Below are 22,084 nucleotides of genomic sequence, written 5' to 3' on the forward strand. Positions count from 1 at the left end.
TAAATTAGCAAAAAGAAAATTAAAACACTAATAATTCCACCATCCAGAGACAACCATTGTTTAATCCTTCTAGATCTTTTCCTAGGATTCTATGTGTTATTTCAACTGAGAAATATTTCTTTCTAGTTTTTCTTTTCTGAGTTTTTCTTCTTAATAGGAGAGACATGTCCCTGAAAGGAGATCCTTTTATAAACACTTCATTCTCACTCTTCTTTGTTGAAAAGAAATACATCTATAATGGTTTAGATTCGAGTATGTATGACATTCCTCCCATTACCCCACTTTTTTCTCCTTCCCTCTTGTTAGTTGAATTTTTAGACTTAAGATATTTATTCTAACGTAATGAACAGATCATAAAGCATCTAAGGTGCTTTATGCCAGGCATTTCTCTGGCATTTCAACGCCAAGTAAGGAATAAACACATTAATATCAACACTTTGTGTCTTTATGCATATGTTTCAATGTCATTATCCTTTACAGACTCATAGAAATACTGTTGCGAGACAAACTGTACATCTAAAAATGACTGTTATATGTGACTGCTCTTTTAAAGTGTCCCATAGCTGGTGAAGAAGCCCTATGGAGTCTTGTAATTACTCCTCCAATGTCCTCTTGATGTCTGTATTCTCTCTCTGCTTTCAAATGCTTTATTAAAATTTTATTAACTTCATTTTTCAAGCAAAATAAGGTAACTTTATGTGGTCTAAGACCATATTAGCCAATATTTTTATTAAATTTCTCTAATAGGTTCGCATTTTAAATAATTTTAAAACAGTGGTAGCTGTTAATAGTAGTTGCCTTTGGGAGAGGCTCTGGAAAGGGGAAAGGGGGCCTCACTTTCTATTCTAACATGTGTATTATTTTCTATATTTTATTTTTTAAATGTCCATAGACTATCTGGGCCCTGGAATTTTTCATTCTGTTTTCTTATTTAAATAAAATTAAAATGTTAAAGTAAAGGTCTATTCTGAAATTGCTATTTCGTGGGACCTTTGCCTCCAGGACAGCAAAGCTTACACCGCTCTGCAATGCCTACTCTAAGGGTGTAACATTGGCACCCTTACCAATGACAAATGAGAAATCAAGTTAACCGGACATTGCTATGGCAGTTCAACACAACATAAGTAAGTTTTATGCATTGGTAGACATCAACATAAACGTATCAAGGGAGAGAAGACAACACATTTTTAAGGCAGCCAAAATTAAAATATTGATATTTATCAAATGCTTACTAAGGGCTCTAAGCACTTCACAAATACTCAATCTATACAACAATTCTGTTTTTTCTATTGGGCAAGTAATTCCTTCCTATTTTATTATCTAGTAGGTGTAAGAGTGTGTGTGTGTATGTGTTACAGATGAAGAAACTGAGGCTCAAGAGACTCTAAGTAACTTAACAAATTATACAACTAATAAGTGGCAGGATGGGAGATTCAAACACAGATCTGTCTGTTCCAGAGCCTTTTTTTCACTCACCATGCAGTCTCCACATTCTTGCATGAGAAAGCAATGTAATCAACACTGGACTACAAGATTTTAAACATAATGTTTCTAAAGAAACTTCAGAGTTGTTTTCCAAATTTCATTTCCTACCCTTTTGGGACGTGTATCATGCAAATTAAACATTTAACTTTTATGTGGTGACTAGGCCCATTGTTTTAATCACAGTGTCCTTTAAATTAATGCCATTTGTCATGGATTACAGAAGTAAATAAAAACATCTTTTTTATACAATGCAAGCAAATTTGCTTATATCTTTTCTCCTACAATAAGGATTTGATTTTTGAAGTCAAAATAGGTGACATTCACAAATTCTTCAAAATGAGTAGAACGATTCTTTTCTTTTTTCAGTTTATTCTATATAGAATCCTTTACTTAGAACTACCGTCCTCAAAATCACACTCATTATATAGTTAGCTTTGGCAGAATAATTATAAATCACTGTGCATTTTCTGTGCATCTGTGAGTTGCTTCTAAGTCATTACGAATTAGAGTTGGCCTCCATCGCGGGGCCAATAGCTCCTGTGTTCAAAGGTGGAATGGACTCCCCAGGGGAAAGGTAGGGTATACCTTGTAGTCCGGGTTCAAAGAGATCAGGATGAATCTTGTTGGGGAGGTACTCAAGTGATTCAAACTTAGAATACCGGATTAAATAGCTTTTAATGTCCTTCAAGCTCATAGATTCTATGGTTCACTGCCCCTAGATGAGTTGGATACCTGAACAAGTTGTCACTCTTCTACCTTATACCAGCAACCATTCATTACTTTATCAGCCAGTCTCACAGCATATTTTAACAGAACTCCCGATGAAGGTAGCTAAGGTCATGCTTTCCTGTTGTAAGAGGTGTTGATATTTCATTGCAGTGTGTGGTACATGATCATGTTTAGTATTGATCTTTCTGTTCAGAGGAGTGCCAGGTGTGCACATTTGCAGACAGAATAGCTTCATCTGTGTTGAATGTGTCTTCAAAGGGTATCTGTCTAGAATCAGTTTTCTACATTAAGACTTATCCTGTGTAATTGGAACATCAACAGCAGCCGCTTCTTCTCTGACCAAGACCAACTTTGGGGTCTTCCAAGTACCAGAAACATCAAAAACATCCCCAACCAGGGCCTCCCTTAGGAGTAATTTCATAAGATTTATCTTTCAATATAAGAATGATTATCAGTTTACTATTTATCCCATTAAATTAAAAGACACACTTCTTTTTTTTTTTTTTTTTTTTTTGTTGTACGCGGGCCTCTCACCGCTGCGGCCTCTCCCGTTGCGGAGCACAGGCTCCGGACGCGCAGGCCCAGCGGCCATGGGTCACGGGCCCGGCCGCTCCGCGGCATGCGGGATCCTCCCGGACCGGGGCACGAACCCGCGTCCCCTGCACCGGCAGGCGGACTCCCAACCACTGCGCCACCAGGGAAGCCCCGAGACGCACTTCTTAAAGTTTTGTGCTTCTCCTTCCATTTTCCAAACTATTATATGGTATAATTTTCTTTTTGAAGTCTAGTTTTTACAGATGAGTTCATTATATTCATCATGAAATTCTAAGGTATGCAGTTCCACTCTGCATCATGATTTACTTGCACTTCATAAAAGAGCTCTCAGTTTTCAAAAACAGTAAGATTTACATAATGGCACTATTATAAGCAGAAGGGTGGTATTGGGCTTTCCAGTTTCATAGTCCTTGCCCTTTATTCTCTTGGTATATTATGAAGTAGCTTCACAGCCATTTTATTTGCTTTCAGCTCCTTTATGGGGGTGCAGAGAAAAATTTAAAAATATAACCAGTCTACATAGAAATTGTCAAGATCTATGAATCTTCTTCCATACTCATCTTCAACAGTCTCACAGAACTATCCTTGATCGTTTAAGCATTTGTAAGTGATATCTGTCACCTGGCTGAGTAGAAATCCCCAATCCCGACCGATAGGTAACTCTTCCAAATACACTTGCAAAGTAGATTGCATTGTTGAGAGTCATGTAGTCAGGATGCAGTGAGGAAGATCTGCCATGGTGGTTTGCAACTTGCCATCAAGATGAGAAACAAGTAGGTGAAGATGTTGTCAGTTGTAATGTAACCAAATATTCATTCATTTAACAAACACTATTGTACATTTATGTGGTAAACACTAAGTAGGGAGTCAGAAATATAAAGGTGAAGAAGGCTCAGTACCTGCCTTCAAGGAGGTCATTACAATTGGGGAAGCACTGAAGTAGAGTGACTTGTGTTCTGTGAGAGCCACACAAGAGCGAGTGAAGAGGTGGGGTTGCTGCCTTCTGCCCTGGGGGAGATTCAGGGACAGTAACCAAGCTGAATCTTTATGGGATGACTAGGTGTTCTCCAGGCAAATAAAGGAGAAGAAAGCGCTTCAAGCAGAGACAGTTTTAAGAGGTCATGGTGCCTTTTGGAAAATGCAAGTATTTTGGTGACTAAAACTAAAGATTAAATGAGGGCATGCTATGTGGTGAGACTAAAAGGGAGAGAAGAGTCGGGGGAACCCTAGAAGAATTTGAAGCCAGAAAGTAGCATGGTCTGATTCATAATTTAGGAAGACCCCTTTAAGTTTTCTAAAGATAAGAAACTGAAAGGCAGTGAAACTGAGGGCAGGAAGACCTACCTGCTGGGAAGCAACTGCAGTGATCCCGGTGATGAACAGTGAGAGCTTCCACTGTGGCAGTGGGAATGAAAAAGAGGGACACCGGTGAGAGAGGTTTCCGTAGCAGAATCGATGGATTCTGAGTGCCAGAGATACAAGTGAGTAAGATGTAAGCCTTACCTTCAATGAATTAACAATCTTGAGAAAACATGTAAACTCCCAACCTTATTACGCAATTTTATGTTCAAAGTACTACATTCGCAGTAGGGTTTCTCATCCTATGAGTCCTTTTTGTGGGAAATAACAGGACTCAAACAACTTTTTTTTTTTTTTTTTACTTGGGCCTCTCACTGTTGTGGCCTCTCCCGTTGCGGAGCACAGGCTCCGGACGCGCAGGCTCAGCGGCCATGGCTCACGGGCCCAGCCGCTCCGCGGCATGTGGGATCCTCCCGGACCGGGGCACGAACCCGTGTCCCCTGCATCGGCAGGCGGACTCCCAACCACTGCGCCACCAGGGAAGTCCCAAACAACTTTTGTTTGTTTGTTTGTTTGTTTTCTGGGAAAATTTCCAACTGGGAAAGTTTCAGTCCCAGTCATTATTGATGTGAATAATTAGAAACGGAAAGAATTTAAGATTGGAAAATACTAAGATGTAGTTGGTAAAGCAGATGGCAGAAAAAAGAGAAGTTTTTGCAGTGAAATTTGAAGAGAGATGAGGGAAAGGAAACCCAAGCCCCAGAACTGTAGTTTCACATCTTCTATGAAGAAGAAAGCCAGAGATATGTGGAGCAAGGTGACAACATCTGCTTTAGCACGGAGTGACCCTGGGCAGCAGCACGGACCCTGCACAGTGTCACGCTGGATACTGGGGAGCAATTTGAGAAGTGTTAGCCAAGAATAACAAGTCTCCCTAAATCTTTTTCCATCCTATACCCAAATGAATCTTTATTTCTGTGACCACAGCAGGACCTTCGTGGCAGAGGTGCACAAGTCTGCGTTATAAAGTGAAAACCATAATGTCTAAATGCAGAGCCAGCCAGTGAAAGGGAAAGCACACGTACATACTTGTGTACATATCATTCGCAGCAAAGCAAAATTTATTTACCAGCAACATGTGCGACTGTAGGGAAGGGAAATTCAGAAGTTTCTAGCAAACAAGGGAGGGTAATTGGGGATAGTAGTACCCATTATTACTAATTTAGAGTGTTTAGAGTGGCATTTCTGTTTTCTCTATGTAGTGTGTTGACTTTTTATTTTAGTAAGTATAAATATTTACAAGGGATTTCATAGATTCACTTCTGACCATGCTCTCTAAAACTGTTATTCTCTATCAGGTCTTAAATTTGAAAATGGCAAATTCTACAGAACTCTATCTTAAGAGTTTCTAAGAGTTCCATATGTACAAATTTCCATGGAAACCCAGAAGAGCAAGAGATTCATTCTGCCCAGAAAGAAATATGGGAGAGGGATGCAAGGGGAAGTAACATTTGAATTGGGCCTTAAAAATGAGAAGGATTTCATCAAAGAGGCAATAGCAGAAAGGAATTCTGGGCTGAAGTAATAACCTCATGGAAGCATGAAAATGCATAGCATGTTCAGGAACAGCAAGTAGCAATTTGAGGTAACTAAGGCATACATTAGCTGGAGAGTAAGAGGAAGGGGTAAGAACCAAAGGTGGAAATATTTGTCAGTGTTATTCTATTAAAGGTTCCAGTAAACTCAGTTAATTATTACCAGAGGTTAGATTTAAAACATTAGGAATGAGTGAGGCCTGCTAAAATTGGAGTTGTTCTTTTTCTTCTCAAAGATGGTAGTAATTGGTGAATTTTTGAGTGTCAGTGGAACTACCCAGAAGGGTTCCATTATTCCCATGAAAATTAGTAGTTCTTGTGGTAAGGAAATGTTTTAGGAATTGTTGATAATAGGTATATCAACAGCTTTTGCAGAATGCCCCTAGAAAGATCCAAATCTTTTTCATGTGTTTCTTTCATACTCCAGAAATAGTATTGGCAAATGTTCAGAGAAGGCAGAAGTTTGCCAGAACATACTCTTTAAAACCCCAGCTCACCTCTATGGAACAATCTTAGACAAATCTCTTGTATGTCATTCAGACTCTATAACTCAACTTTGGTGTCCATGTGCACCGTGTTATGAAATGTATGCATGCTTAAAAAAAAAAACTTTTTCCTTTCTGTAACTTGGCTAAGTGCTATAATTTGACCTGAGTCATAATTTTGAAAGTCACCTTTTTTTTTAGTTAAAAGTTTTTCTTCCAGATCTTTATTAATTCTTCCACAAGGGATTAAGAAACATCACAACATATGAATTGAAACACTTCATTGTTTTAAAAAACATAAATTCATGAATGACATGATAAAAAGTAGTACTATTTATAAGTCTTAAGTTCATCCTCTTCCCCTTTAAAATCAAATCCAGACATCATTCCAGCTAGGACTTTAACAAACTTAAACAATACAAGTGACAAGATCTTAAAACTATGGAAAATGACGTTGTTGTTTCAATCAAGTCAGGTATAACAACTTAAGTCTGGTTGGAGTTGAATGACAGATTTCAGTAATGGAATATAGGGCCTTTTGCTAACTGGTTAGTAGTTAGAATTACCCCCAAATTACTGTTGAATATGTTTCGAATTCCAAAGCTTATTCATACACTCAGTTATAATTCCCCTTCCCCCTAACTACTAACTTATTGAAGGGGAGAGAGTTAATAACCGTCAAATTTTCCCACAACTTATTGGGAGGACTTAGTAGTGGAAAATAAATGAGGGGCTTTGGTTTACCTCAGTTGGCCAGCCCGGAGCCCACAGGAAGTCTAGAAACAACTCCCTGTGTTACCAAGGATCTGACAGGGTCAGTTTAACAGCAGAACACCCTGCGTATGTGACTTTCAGTTGCAATTGTTAACGCTAATAGCATCTTGTTATGTGGTTCTGGAATAGATTCTATATGGGGCACCTGAAGGTCTTTCCCATATTCTGCCAACCAAACTGCTAGTACTATTTTTAAATGGAACCAGGCAACCTGTAATTTCCATGGTTGTTACTCAGAATGAGTTGGCAAGTTCAAAGCAGCTTTCATGAATATCCCTGGGGGTTGTCAGTAAAAATTGGAAGTCGAGCAAAGTTACTTTTTCCCAAATGGATAAAGGTTTTTGGTTTTGTTTTGTTTTTAGCATCTGTATGATACTTTGTGGGATTATTAAAGGATATATTAGACGTGTTTTTCAGGCTAGATTTCAACCTATCAACCGAGCATCATTTTTATTAAGCAATTCTCCACTTCTGATTAGGTTTCCAGATGTGTAACTGTTTCTCTTGTCTTCAAAGAGCCAATTTAGGATGTATGTAGAGCTCCTTTTTAAAAAAAAAAAAAAAAAAAACAGCAATTTTGTCTATCAGGCACCTATTCTATTGATAGGTATAGATAATTTCATTCTGTTTATTTATTTTAACTCCAGAGCACTAAGGTAATGTAAGATCTACCACTGGTACTTCCTCCACTCACTTTAGTGATCATCAGAGACCTCCCCCAGCTGTAAGAAACCAGAACCTTACAGATTATCCCTTTCATCTCACAAAGGAAGAAATTAACACTCAGAGAAATTGTCTAACTTTTCCCTTCACGAGTTTGCTAGTTAATAAAAGAACTAGCACTAGAACCTACTAAGTCTTCTACAGTAGAGGGAAATTAGGTGTGTCTCCTTTCTTTGTTTTCTCCTCTGTATTTAGAGACTTGATTCTCCTTTGGTGAACTGCTGAAAGCAATGAAGAATCCTGTTCATCCCCTAAACAAGGACAGGGAGATTCCAGTCTATGAGATGTTTTCAAGATCTGCCCTTTTGACACGGAAATGTGTTTTTATAACATTTAAGAGAGAACACAGTAATAGTAAATCCTCTGACTCACTGCCTCTTCCACCTCATTACCGGTAGAAACATGGAAATAAGTGGATGACCAATCAGGATAATTGTCCACGTACTTAAAATGTATTTTAAATGACAGATACAAAAACACATACGTACTTCCGAATGATTTATGACTTAGAAAAATTTCAATGTAAATTTCTTTTAAATTTCTTTCCTTCTGTGTTAAACATTAACATTTCAAAGGACAAAAATCATATTCCACCAGAAAGCATGGTTTCGTATTCTTTTTTTTGTACAATTTAGCAAATCTTTTTTAAATTTAATTTTATTTATTTTTTATACAGCAGGTTCTTATCAGTTATCCATTTTATACATATTAGTGTATACCTGTCAATCCCAATCTCCTAATTCATCACACCACCACCACCACCCCCCGCCACTTTCCCCCCCCTTGGTGTCCATATGATTGTTGCCTACATCTGTGTCTCAATTTCTGCCCTGCAAACCGGTTCATCTGTACCATTTTTCTAGGTTCCACATATATGCATTAATATGCAATATTTCTTTTTCTCTTTCTGACTTACTTCACTCTGTATGACAGTCTCTAGATTCATCCACATCTCTACAAATGACCCAATTTCATTCCTTTTTATGGCTGAGTAATATTCCATTGTATATATGTACCACATCTTCTTTATCCATTGGTCTGTCACTGGGCATTTAGGTTGCTTCCATGACCTGGCTATTGTACATACTGCTGCAATGAACATTGGGGTGCATGTGTCTTTTTGAATTATAGTTTTCTCTGGGTATATGCCCAGTAGTGGGATTGCTGGGTCATATGGTAATTCTATTTTTAGTTTTTTAAGGAACCTCCATACTGTTCTCCATAGTGGCTGTATCAATTTACATTCCCACCAACACTGCAAGAGGGTTCCCTTTTCTCCACACCCTCTCCAGCATTTGTTAGTAGATTTTGTGATGATGCCCATCCTAACTGGTGTGAGGTGATACCTCATTGTAGTTTGGATTTGCATTTCTCTAATAATTAGTGATGTTGAGCAGCTTTTCATGTGCTTCTTGGCCATCTGTATGTCTGCTTTGGAGAAATGTCCATTTAGGTCTTCTCCCCATTTTTTGATTGGCTTCTTTGCTTTTTTAATATTGAGCTGCATGAGCTGTTTATATATTTTGGAGATTAATCCTTTGTCCGTTGATTTGTTCGCAAATATTTTCTCCCATTATGAGGGCTGTCTTTTGGTCTTGTGTGTAGTTTCCTTTGCTTTGCAAAAGCTTGTAAGTTTCATTAGGTCCCATTTGTTTATTTTTGTTTTTATTTCCATGACTCTAGGAGGTGGATCAAAAAAGATCTTGCTGTGATTTATATCAAAGAGTGTTCTTCCTATGTTTTCCTCCAGGAGTTTTATAGTGTCTGGTCTTATATTTAGGTCTCTAATCCATTTTGAGTTTATTTTTGTGTATGGTGTTAGGGAGTTTTCTAATTTCATTCTTTTTGTTGTTGTTGTTTGTTTTGTTTGGGGTTTTTTTTGCGGTACACAGGCCTTTCACTGCTGTGGCCTCTCCTGCCACGGAGCACAGGCTCCGGACGCGCAGGCCCAGTGGCCATGACTCACGGGCCCAGCCGCTCCACAGCACGTGGGATCCTCCCGGACCGGGGCACGAACCCATGTTCCCTGCATTGGCAGGCGGACTCTCAACCACTGCGCCACCAGGGAAGCCCTCTAATTTCATTCTTTTACATGGAGCTTTCCAGTTTTCCCAGCACCACTTATTGAAGAGGCTGTCTTTTCTCCATTTTATATGCTTGCCTCCTTTGTCATAGATTATTTGACCATAGGTGTGTGGGTTTATCTCTGGGCTTTCTATCCTGTTCCATTGATCTATATTTCTGTTTTTGTGTCAGTACCATATTGTCTTGATTACTGTAGCTTTGTAGAATAGTCTGAAGTCAGGGAGTCTGATTCCTTCAGCTCCATTTTTTTCCCTCAAGACTGCTTTGGCTATTTGGGGTCTTTTGTGTCTCCATACAAATTTTAAGACTTTTTTTCTAGTTCTGTAAAAAATGCCATTGGTAATTTGATGGGGATTGCATTGAATCTCTAGATTGCTTTGGGCAGTATCGTCATTTTCACAGTGTTGATTCTTCCAATCCAAGAACATGGTATATCTCTCCATCTGTTTGTATCATCTTTAATTTCTTTCAACAGTGTCTTATAGTTTTCTGTCTACAGGTCTTTTGTCTCCCTAGGTAGGTTTATTCCTAGGTATTTTATTCTTTTTGTTTTGATGGTAAATAAGAGTGTTTCCTTAATTTCTCTTTCAGATTTTTCATCATTAGTGTATAGGAATGCAAGAGATTTCTGTGCATTAATTTTGTATCCTGCAACTTTACCAAATTCAATGATTAGCTCTAGTAGTTTTCTGGTGGCATCTTTAGGATTCTCTATGTATAGTATCATGTCATCTGCAAACAGTGACAATTTTACTTCTTTTTCAATTTGTATTCCTTTCATTTCTTTTTCTTCTCTGATTGCCATGGTTAGGACTTCCAAAACTGTGTTGAATAATAGTGGCAAGAGTGGACATCCTTGTCTTGTTCCTGGTCTTAGAGGAAATGTTTTCAGTTTTTCACCATTGAGAATGATGTTTGCTGTGGGTTTGTCATATATGGCCTTTGTTATGTTGAGGTAGGTTCCCTCTATGCCCACTTTCGAGAGAGTTTTTATCATAAATAGGTGTTGAATTTTTTCAAAAGCTTTTTCTGCATCTATTGAGATGATCACATGGTTTTTTATTCTTCAATTTGTTTATATGGTGTATCACATTGATGGATTTGCCTATACTGAAGGATCCTTACATCCCTGGGATAAATCCCACTTGATCATGGTATATGATCCTTTTAATGTGTTGTTGGATTCTGTTTGCTAGTATTTTTTTTTTTTTTTTTTTTTTCTGTACGCAGGCCTCTCACTGTTGTGGCCTCTCCCATTGCGGAGCACAGGCTCCGGACGCACAGGCTCAGCGGCCATGGCTCACGGGTTCAGCCGCTCTGCGGCATGTTGGATCTTCTCGGACTGGGGCACAAACCTGTGTCCCCTGCATCAGCAGGCGGACTCTCAACCACTGCGCCACCAGGGAAGCCCGTGTTTGCTACTATTTTGTTGAGGCTTTTTGCATCTATATTCATCAGCGATATTGGTCTGTAATTTTCTTTTTTTGTAGTATCTTTGTCTGGTTTTGGTATCAGGGTGATGGTGGCCTCATAGAGTGAGTTTGGGAGTGTTCATTCCTCTGCAATTTTTTGGAAGAGTTTGAGATGGATGGGTTTTAGCTCTTCTCTAAATGTTTGATAGAATTCACCTGTGAATCTATCTGGTCCTGGACTTTTGTTTGTTGGAAGATTTTTAATCACAGTTTCAATTTCATTACTTGTGATTGGTCTGTTCATATTTTCTGTTTCTTCCTGGTTCAGTCTTGGAAGGTTATACCTTTCTAAGAATTTTTCCCATTTCTTCCAGGTTGTCCATTTTATTATCATAGAGTTGCTTGTCGTAGTCTCTTTGGATGCTTTGTAGTTCTGCGGTGTCTGTTGTAACTTCTTTTTTTTTCTAATTTTATTGATTTGAGTCTTCTCCCTCTTTTTCTTGATGTGTCTGGCTAATGGTTTATCAATTTTGTTTATCTTCTCAAAGAACCAGCTTTTAGATTTATTGATCTTCGCTGTTGTTTTCTTTGTTTTTATTTCATTTATTTCTGCTCTGATCTTTATGATTACTTTCTTTCTGCTAAATTTGGGTTTTGTTTGTTCTTCTTTCTCTTGTTCCTTTAGGGGTAAGGTTAGAATGTTTATTTGGGATTTTTCTTGTTTCTTGAGGTAGGCTTGTATAGCTACAAACTTCCCTCTTAGAACTGCTTTTGCTGCATCCCCTAGGTTTTGGATCGTCATGTTTTCATTATCATTTGTCTCTAGGTATTGTTTGATTTCCTCTTTGATTTCTTCAGTGATCTCTTGGTTATTTAGTAACGTCTTGTTTAGCCTCCATGTGTTTGTGTTTTTTACATTTTTTTCCTGTAATTGATTTCTAATCTCATAGCATTGTGGTCAGAAAAGATGCTTGATATGATTTCAGTTTTCTTAAATTTACTGAGGCTTGATTTGTGACCCAAGATGTGATCTAACCTGGAGAATGTTCCATTCGCACTTGGGAAGAAAGTGTAATCTGCTGTTTTGGGATGGAATATCCTATAAATATCAATTAAATCTATCTGGTCTCTTGTGTCATTTAAAGCTTGTGTTTCCTTATTAATTTTCTGTTTGGATGATCTGTCCATTGATGTAAGTGAGGTGTTAAAGTCCCCCACTATTATTGTGTTACTGTCAACTTCCTCTTTTATAGCTGTTAGCAGTTGCCTTATGTATTGAGGTGCTCCTATGTTGGGGGCATATATATTAATAATTGTTATATCTCCTTCTTGGATTGATCCCTTGATCATTATGTAGTGTCCTTCCTTGTCTCTTGTAACATTCTTTATTTTAAAGTCTATTTTATCTGATATGAGTATTGCTTTCTTTTGATTTCCATTTGCATGAAATATCTTTTTCCATCCCCTCACTTTCAGTCTGAATGTGTCCCTAGGTCTGAAGTGTGTCTCTTGTAGACAGCATATATATGGGTCTTGTCTTTGTATCCATTCAGCAAGTCTGTGTCTTTTGGTTGGAGCATTTAATCCATTCATGTTTAAGGTAATTATCGATATGTGTGTTCCTATTACCATTTTCTTAATTGTTTTGGGTTTGGCTTTGTAGGTCCTTTTCTTCTCTTGTGTTTTCCACTTAGAGAAGTTCCTTTAGCATTTGTTGTAAAGCTGGTTTGGTGGTGCTGAATTCTCTTAGCTTTTGCTTGTCTGTAAAGCTTTTGATTTCTCCATCGAATCTGAACGAGATCCTTGCTGGGTAGAGTAATCTTGGTTGTAGTTTCTTCCCTTTCACCACTTTAAGTATATGATGCCACTCCCTTCTGGCTTGTAGAGTTTGTGATGAGAAATCAGCTGTTAACGTTATGGGAGTTCCCTTGTATGTTATTTGTCATTTTTCCCTTGCTGCTTTCAATAACTTTTCTTTGTCTTTAATTTTTGCCGATTTGATTACTATGTGTCTCGGTGTGTTTCTCCTTGGATTTATCCTGTATGGGACTCCCTGCACTTCCTGGACTTGGGTGGCTATTTCCTTTCCCATCTTAGGGAAGTTTTCAACTATAATCTCTTCAAATATTTTCTCGGGTCCTTTCTCTCTCTCTTCTCCTTCTGGGACCCCTATAATGCGAATGTTGTTGTGTTTAATGTTGTCCCAGAGGTCTCTTAGGCTGTTTTCATTTCTTTTCATTCTTTTTTCTTTATTCTGTTCCACAGCAGTGAATTCCACCATTCTGTCTTCCAGGTCACTTATCCGTTCTTCTGCTTCTGTTATTGATTCCTTCTAGTGTATTTTTCATTTCAGTTATTGTGTTGTTCATCTCTGTTTGTTTGTTCTTTAGTTCTTCTAGATCTTTGTTAAGCATTTCTTGCATCTTCTCGATCTTTGCCTCCATTCTTTTTCTGAGGTCCTGCACCATCTTCACTATCCTTATTCTGAATTCTTTTTCTGGAAAGTTGCCTATCTCCACTTCATTTAGTTGTTTTTCTCGGGGTTTATCTTGTTCCTTCATCTGGTACATAGCCCTCTGCCTTTTCATCTTATCTGTCTCTCTGTGAATGTGGTTTTTGTTCCACAGGCTACAGGATTGTAGTTTTTCTTGCTTCTGCTGTCTGCTCTCTGGTGCATTAGGCTATCTAAGAGGCTTGTGCAAGTTTCCTGATGGGAGGGACTGGTGGTGGGTAAAGCTGGCTGTTGCTTTGGTGGACAGAGCTCAGTAAAACTTTAATCCTCTTGTCTGCTGATGGGTGGGGCTGAGTTTCCTCCATGTTAATTGTTTGGCCTGAGGCGACCCGGGCTCTTTGGTGGGCCTAATGGCGGACTCTGGGAGGGCTCACACCAAGGAGTGCTTCCCAGAACTTCTGCTGCCAGTGTCCTTGTCCTCACGGTGAGACACAACCACCCCCTGCCTCTGCAGGAGACCCTCCAACACTAGCAGGCAGGTCTGGTTCAGTCTCCTGTGGGGTTATTGCTCCTTCTCCTGGGTCCTGATGCACACACTACCTTGTATGTGCCCTCCAAGAGTGGAGTCTCTGTTTCCCCCAGTCCTGTCGAAATCCTGCATTCAAATCTGGCTAGCCTTCAAAGTCTGATTCTCTAGGAATTCCTCCTCCCATTGCTGGAACCCCAGATTGGGAAGCCTGGCGTGGGCCTCAGAACCTTCACTCCAGTGGGTGGACTTCTGTGGTGTAAGTGTTCTCCAGTTTGTGTCACCCACCCAGTAGCTATCGGATTTGATTTTGTTGTGATTGTGCCCCTCCTACCATCTCACTGTGGCTTCTCCTTTGTCTTTGGATGTGGGGTGTCTTTTTTGGTGAGTTCCAGTGTCTTCCTGTCGATGATTGTTCAGCAGTTAGTTGTGATTCTGGTGTTCTTGCGAGAGAGTAAGAGCACATCCTTCTACTCCGCCATCTTGAACCAATCTTCTCTGGTTTCGTATTCTATGCAAAAAATATCTAAGCCTTGTGTGGTCTTATTAAGTATGTGGAGATATTTTGTCAGATTACTCTTTCACTGAAAATAAAATGATTTTCTAAATATCAATATGTACTCTTTTAATGATCATCAAGCTCATTTCAAGCATACATTTCAATTTATAGCCACATATACGTGCCTTATTTTTAAAGAACTTTTAACTCTGAATCATTTTTGGCCTTCACTTACCATGGAATAAGAAATCTATAATGAATTAAGTGACAAATTAATGGTTCCTCTTTTAAAGATTCAAAGAAAAGGTAGTATGATTAAAAAGTAAAAACTTATACTAAAGAATTTGTCTGTGGTTTTGTACTTTAGCATTGCTATATTTGTTTTCGCAAGTTATTTTGTTTAGATGTAATTTTAAATAAAATGGAATCTAAGCACAGAATAATTCCATTAGAAGTCAGAATAGTAGCTCCCTTGGTAGGGGTAATGACTGAAGTGGTGCATGAGAGTTTCTGAGTGTTGGTGATGCTTGGGTGCTGGACGCACACGTGTGCTCACGACTAAGTGGCACATTTATATGAACGTTTCTTTAGGTATATTATATGTCAAGTCAAAGTTAAAAAAAAAAATTAAAGTGCTAAGATAGACCCTATGAAATTTGCCCTGTACAACTTACAAGCATGTGACTGGTGGTACTGTGTACTATTTATTATTTGATTTCAAATTTAGGAGAATAGAATGAAAAAATTGATGGATTGCTCCATTGTTTTTCCTAAATCCTTCCTATACTGTAATGGGAATTTGATATTAAATTGTTAAGGATTTACCAATTCAGGGAAAATATATGCAAACCCTAATTATATTTGTCATTAAGGTAAAAACAGACTAGGACCTTACCTTCTGAGTTTCTGAAATGTGAAATCTTTTTCTTTTCAAAGTATATTTTAAATATCATATTAAAGACTATCTTTTAATAAAATTAAATATAACTCACTTCTAAGTAAAGCATTCTTCAAATTTGCTTGTGTGGTCGGTAATATATGGCTCATTATTTTTTCCTATGACTTGGAAACAAGAAGAAATGTTTATTCTTCAAATTAATCCTTGACAGGTTGCCTCTGCCACAGCAGACCTTCATGGGCTATTGGACAATTGGTCAGTCAAGAAATGGAATGCAAAAACTATTGTGTCCAGCAGAAACTCATCGTATAGATGTAAAGGTTGATATCATTATTTCTTCATTAGAATATTGAATGTTATCCATTTTCCTATATCTTCCCTGGAGAAAATCCATTCAATCTCAGAAATGACTTGTTCTGATGTTATTTTAGAATAGATTAACTTCAGCTCTAATTCTTAAGCCAGTCTGGCCTCTGAGGGACTCAATGTAGGTAATGGCTAATGACCAGTAGAATTCCTAAGAGCTATCCTGTATTTCAGGAAAGTCAGATAGGATGGTTACTCCATTATATTTGTTTTTGTGAAAAAGGGCAAAGGAATATCAGTCACTAGTTGCAATAGAAACCCCTCTAGGTTTGACTGTGGGGAATTAGATGCTTATAAAATCATTAGAAAGGACAGGAGGAACAGAGTCAAGGGACCATCGCTGGACTTTTGGTTTCAAGATGAGTGTTTTTGCTTCTGCTACCACCCCTGTTGTTGGGAGCTGCACAGTAAGGCAGGATCAGCAAACTTTTCCTGTAAAGGGCCAGATAGTAAATATGTTAGGCATTGTGGACATACAGATTCTGTCACAACTACTCAACTTTGCCATGGGAGCAAAAAAGCAGCCTCAGACAGTACATTAACTAGTATCAGTCACTAGTTGCAATAAGAGTGTGAGGAATGTAGTTTTTAATCTTCTAGCTCCTAAGATACAGCCTAGATAGAAGGGGTGAGAGTGCCCATGGATGGCAAAATAGTAAATATCTAACCCAAACATTTTTTATTAATTAAGAACTGTAAGGGCATGCAAATCAATGTTCAAGGGTCAACTGTATTTAAAAAATTATTCTGGTTTGGACAGCTCTGGGTCCCAATACTTGAAGTTCAAAACTTGCTCTTGGCTTAGGAAAGAATGAAGGAATGAGAACTCCTATGGGATTTTACATCTGCTATATTTTGTGAGTAAAAAAAAAGAAAGTGAGAAATTAAATAAGATAGCACATGTGAAAGCATTTATAAATGCAAGTATATGGTATTATGATTGTTATAAGTGTCATGCTAGTCAGTAAAATGAGAAGAGGCATATCAAGATGTGGAATATTTGAACTGAAAATCTGTATTTTGGAAGAACTTTAGCTTTTCTACTTTTTGCCAACTACACAAATGTCTTAACTCAGATAACTATTTTTTGTAGGGTCCAGCACTTATAAATATACAGGAGTATCCAACAGAAAGACATGAAGGAAGATCCCAAACCTTTACTGAAGAATGTGCCTCCTGGAAGTTACCATTGGATGAAATTAACTTAATCTGCGACATCGCTACATCACATGGTATGTCAGTTTATTCTTTTGATTTTTCCTTCCTGCACTGATTTTTTTCAAAGCAGGATCAAAATAACCTCTAGACATCAAGAAGTCTATGATAGACTCAGTAACTGTGTCATTCTTGGATTGGATGGCAATTATATGTAATTTAGAACTAATTTCCTATAACAACTTAACAAAATACTATTGTGAAATCCACATAAGCACTGCTGAGTTTATATGCATATGTCTGCTTCTCATTACCATTGTAGCACAAAGTTAAACACACCCAGGCGTGTGCTAAAAATAGAAGAGGGAAAGAAAAAGGAAAAACATTGGATTTTTTTGGCTCGGATTCTAGTTTGGTGATTGCATGAACCCTGAAAGCAGGAGGATTTGCAGTCATTAAACCTCTCGTTGTAAAGAATGGCAAATAAAGGATGTGAATTTTTGGCATCTACGTCTCTGGACTGTTGCCATTACCTACTGATTCATGCGGTGTGCCCTGGGTACTTTTTGGCAGAAGTTTTCAATTGATGGCAGTTACCAAGGTGATATAAACAGAAGTGATGGCAGGGGAAAGGGAGAAATTCTCTAACTTGTCTACAATGGAGGTTATTCAGGCAAAAATTCAGAAGCAAGTTTTTGTTCATGTAAGTTCTGTGGATGTTTTCTCCTACATCAGCTATGTTGAGTAAAAATATGTGCTTTTAAAATATACAGGGTTTTTGTTGGTAACAGATTGGTGCCCCTATTAAGATATTTTACATTCACTAGTAGAGACTAAGTATGAATCTTATGGATAAAATTTGAACTTTGCCCTTGTCTCACATTTAGAGATTGTAAGTAAGTATGCTGTGATCCTCTGCCCCATGCCAGTGACAGGTGTCATTAAACCTTGTCACAGCCTCACAATTCTCAACACAGCATTCCAGGCAGCCACTGTGAGCCAGTCAGAATTGGTCCTTAAAAATGAACTCATTTGCTGTCCCTCACATAATTCAACCCTCTATTTTAGTGTTGTCCACATTTGCAAGCTAGATTTTTGTGTTGTTTTTTATTTCTTTGTTTTTTTACCTATTCTATATTGGTGAGAGGAAAGAACATTTTCTTGGGTTAGCATCAGGGTTAAATATACAAATATATATGTGTGTGTATATATATATTTGAGCCAAAGACCAAACAGCACTTAATGTCTGCAATAAGAGAGAGCAATTGTAAGTTTGTGAAGTACATTTCTATTTATTTTTTTCTTTTTACATTTCTGTTAATACTGTTATTATATTCCCTGGTCCCTATACTGTGTACAAAGGTGCTCAATAAATGTTGAATTGAACTTATTTGTGCTGATAGTAGAAGCATTAAAAAGATTCTTAAATTATAAGTTGTGTGATTCTATCTGATATTTAGAACTGTAGCGCACACACACACACACACACACACACACACACACACAGTTCACATTGTCTCCTAAATAATATGTCTTCTTCTGCCCTTCCATTGATTTGTGTTTCTTATCAATGTTAGCTTATTTAAATTTACCATATCTTTATATATATTTAAGTTTTCTATATCTTTATATATATTTGGTCTTTATGTGTAGACATGACATATACATGCACACACACATACACTATATTTTTTTTCCAGGTTTTCATATCTTGTGTCTTAGTTTTAGGTTCAGAAAATATGACCCCTGTAAATAGATACCTGGATGATGAGTGATGTGAATAGCGTTTATTATACAGAAGCAGCTTAATCCCTTGTTTCAAGTTTCCCAGAAATAGATTATGGGAAACATAGTCCAAAGCCTGGCTTCTCTAAGGGAAGCCCTCAAACCAACAGCAGTGACATCTCGTGGGAGCTTGTTGGAAAAGCAGAGTCTGAAACCCCACCTCAGACCCACTGAATCAGAATCTGCGTTTTCATTAGATCCCCAGGTGATGCATATGCTCTTGAAAGTTGAAGAAGCACTGAAATAGAATTCAAAAAATGGACCTAGTCAAGTACTAGTTTGAAAAGATAGAGATTTTGTAATAATAAGTACACAAATATGAAAAAAGATAATTTGGAAAATAAGATCCGTAGAGCTAAGAACAAAAAATGGGATTACTTATTTACAAGAAAAGCCTAAAGATCTAGTAACTAGCTGGGAAATGCCAGATTAGCAGATAGAAGATGTTGACCAGCTGTTGTCCATCTGAGCCAATAATAAAATAAGAGGGAACAGACTTTTACTGAGGCATAAAATACTTTCATACAAGGAAGAATTTCCTGACATTGAGGAGTGTTAAATATTTAATGGTGTTAGCATGAGATATTATAGAATTCTTTGGGGACCAGATACTTACTTCCGGGAATAGGTAGGTGTGACCCAATGTACATTTACAGCAGGTGCGAAATTGCTTCTGAAAGTGCTCTTCAACCTAATCAATCCATTTGCAAATCATCTGCTGAGTTCTGATTGTGTGCTACCTCACGATTCAGTTTTCACTGGACCTTTTGACCAGTCAGAAAATCTATTGCAGACCATGGAATTAACGCTTTTTTGTCATTTCAGAAAATGAGGAAAATACTCTCTATGTAGTTGCGTGCAATCCCGTTTCCTTATACTTTATGAATATGACTGGGAAAAGCGGCTACTTTGTGGACCTTTTTGACATCTTCCCAAGAGCGGCCAGTGGAGTCTGGCACCCATTTGTGGCAGTGGCACCGCTGGGAAATCCCCTCAAGGGTCAAGTGATTCTCCATGAGCAGCAGGTAATGACATGGTCTAATGATGCCCAGGGTAACTGATGCAAAGGAGAAGGCAAGAGTGTTTTTCAACCTATAACTAAAAATATGTGCTTTCATAAAGATTGAGGTCAGGGGCTGAAGGACGGGATCAGGAGTTGTATTTTATCAGTACCACAAGGCAGGCTAATATCTTCCTCTCTGCAGAGACTTCTCAACCTCAGCACTAATGACATTTGAGGCTAGATAATTCTTTGTTGTGAAGCTTACATTCTCTTTGGGGGGATAGACAACAAACAAGTAAGCCAACAAATAAATACCAATTTCAAGTAGTGATAGGTGCTGTATAAAAATAAGGTAAGGTCCTAAGGAATGATGGGGGTAGGGTAGGAGGAGATGAAAGGGTAAACGGTACTCAAAAGAGTGCTGAGAGATCTCCCCTTAGGAGATGACATTTTACCTGAAACCTGAATGGCATTCTTTATGTAGAGATAGCCATGTAAATATACTAAATGGAATTGTCTTAGTCTCTTTGGGCTGCTGTAACACAAGTACCATAGACTAGGTAGCTTATGAGCAGAAGAAATTTATTTCTCACAGTTCTGCAGCCTGGGAAGTCCAAGATCAAGGCGGTTGCATATTCATCATCTGGTGAGAACCCACTTCCTAGACAGCTGTCGTTTTATGGTAGCCTCACACGGCAGTAGGAGCAGGGATCTCTTTCGTGTCTCTTTTATAAGGGCACTAATCCCATTCATGAAGACTCCACCTTCATGACCTAATCATCTCCATAGGCCCCACTTCCTAATACATTGGGGCTTAGGACTTCAGCCTACAAATTTTGGGAGGGCATCAGGCCATTGCAGGAATACACTGAGATTCTTTAGTATCTAATGATGCTCAAGTTCCAACCATCACTACTATTGTAAGACAACACTAATGAAAAGTACAGATGCCCGGAGTCAGGCTAAAAGTAATTCCAAACAGAAGATATAGGTCAAAAGACAGTCTGTGTTTCAATTAATGAGAATTCTCCAGGTCTAAGTTAATCTGTACTATCCAATAGAAAGGAGTACAATGTTTTTGCAGACCTATTATCCACCTAGTATCTACCAAATAGTATACTAAGCATATTATTCATTCATCAGATATGTATCCTGTGCCTACTATTAGGGATACTGCCATGAACAAAACAGCAAAAATCCTTGTTCTCAAAAGCTTACGTTCTGGTGCAAAAGGTAGACAATAAGCAAAGTAAATAATTACATCTTAAGTCAGAACATGAGAAGCAAGGGAGAGTAAAATAGAAGGCTGGGAGGAAGGTTGCCTTTAAAACAGGGTGGGCGGGCAGGGATTACCTAACTGAGAAAGTGATATTTAAGCAAAGATCTGATAGAGGTGAGGGAGAGAAGAGATATCAGGAATAAGAGAGTTCTAGGCAAAGGAATTGTAAGTTCAAAGGCCCAGAGGCTGGAACATGGCTCTCCATCTTTAAAGAAGCATGGTGGGGAAGACTGAATGAGGGGGAGGGTATAAGGAGGTGAGGTCAAAGAGGTCACTCAGTGGGTTGGGTCAGGGACGTGGTGGAAGGGTGGGGAAGCAGATGTGTAGAGCCTTGTAAATCATTCTAACATTCTGCGGCCTGACTGTGAGGAAAGGGGAGGGTCTTAGAGGGTTTCAAGCAGAGGAGAAGCAAGATCTGACTTATATTTTTAAAAGATTTCTCCAGCTCCTCTTTGGTGAATAGTCTGTAGGTACTAAGGCAGAATGAAGGAGATTAATGAAGAGATTTCTACAATGATCCAAGCAAGAGATCATTGCAGTTTGGAGGAGGATGGCGGTCATAAGTAATGATGGATTCTGGATGTATTCTGAAGGTGGGACCAAGATTTCTGAACAGATCAGATATATGAGGTGAAAGAGAGTAAACTAAGATCAACTTTAAGATGGAGGGCCTGAGCAACTGAAAGGATAGACCTGCCATGAACTGAGACGAGGAAGGAATTGATTTGGAGGGGAAGATTAGATGTATGATTAAATTCGAGATGCCTATAACATATCCAAGTAGGTGATCCTGGTGTTTAACGGAGAAGTCAGAACAGGAAACATACATTGGGCATCACTGGCATATAAATGTTATTTAAAGTCATGAAACTGAAAGAGATCACTAAGGGAATGAATGTGGGTGGAAAAGAGAAGTCTGAGGACTAAGCCCTGGGGCAATGAAATATTAAGAAATGAGAGAGGTGAGGAGGAATCAACC

At 38.3% G+C, this 22,084-nt stretch overlaps 1 protein-coding gene across 1 annotated transcript in view; it reads left to right on the forward strand.

The window, feature by feature from the left end:
- Positions 1-22,084, forward strand: part of VWA8 (von Willebrand factor A domain containing 8) — a 348,433-nt gene that overhangs the window by 213,030 nt on the left and 113,319 nt on the right. The window contains exons 27-29 of the mRNA XM_065896053.1: positions 15,729-15,837; positions 16,977-17,115; positions 19,649-19,848. Of these exons, the coding sequence (XP_065752125.1) occupies positions 15,729-15,837; positions 16,977-17,115; positions 19,649-19,848 (448 nt within the window). The remainder of the gene's footprint in view (positions 1-15,728; positions 15,838-16,976; positions 17,116-19,648; positions 19,849-22,084) is intronic.

Source organism: Phocoena phocoena, chromosome 18, assembly GCF_963924675.1.
Source record: "Phocoena phocoena chromosome 18, mPhoPho1.1, whole genome shotgun sequence".
Taxonomy (NCBI): Eukaryota; Metazoa; Chordata; class Mammalia; order Artiodactyla; family Phocoenidae; genus Phocoena; species Phocoena phocoena.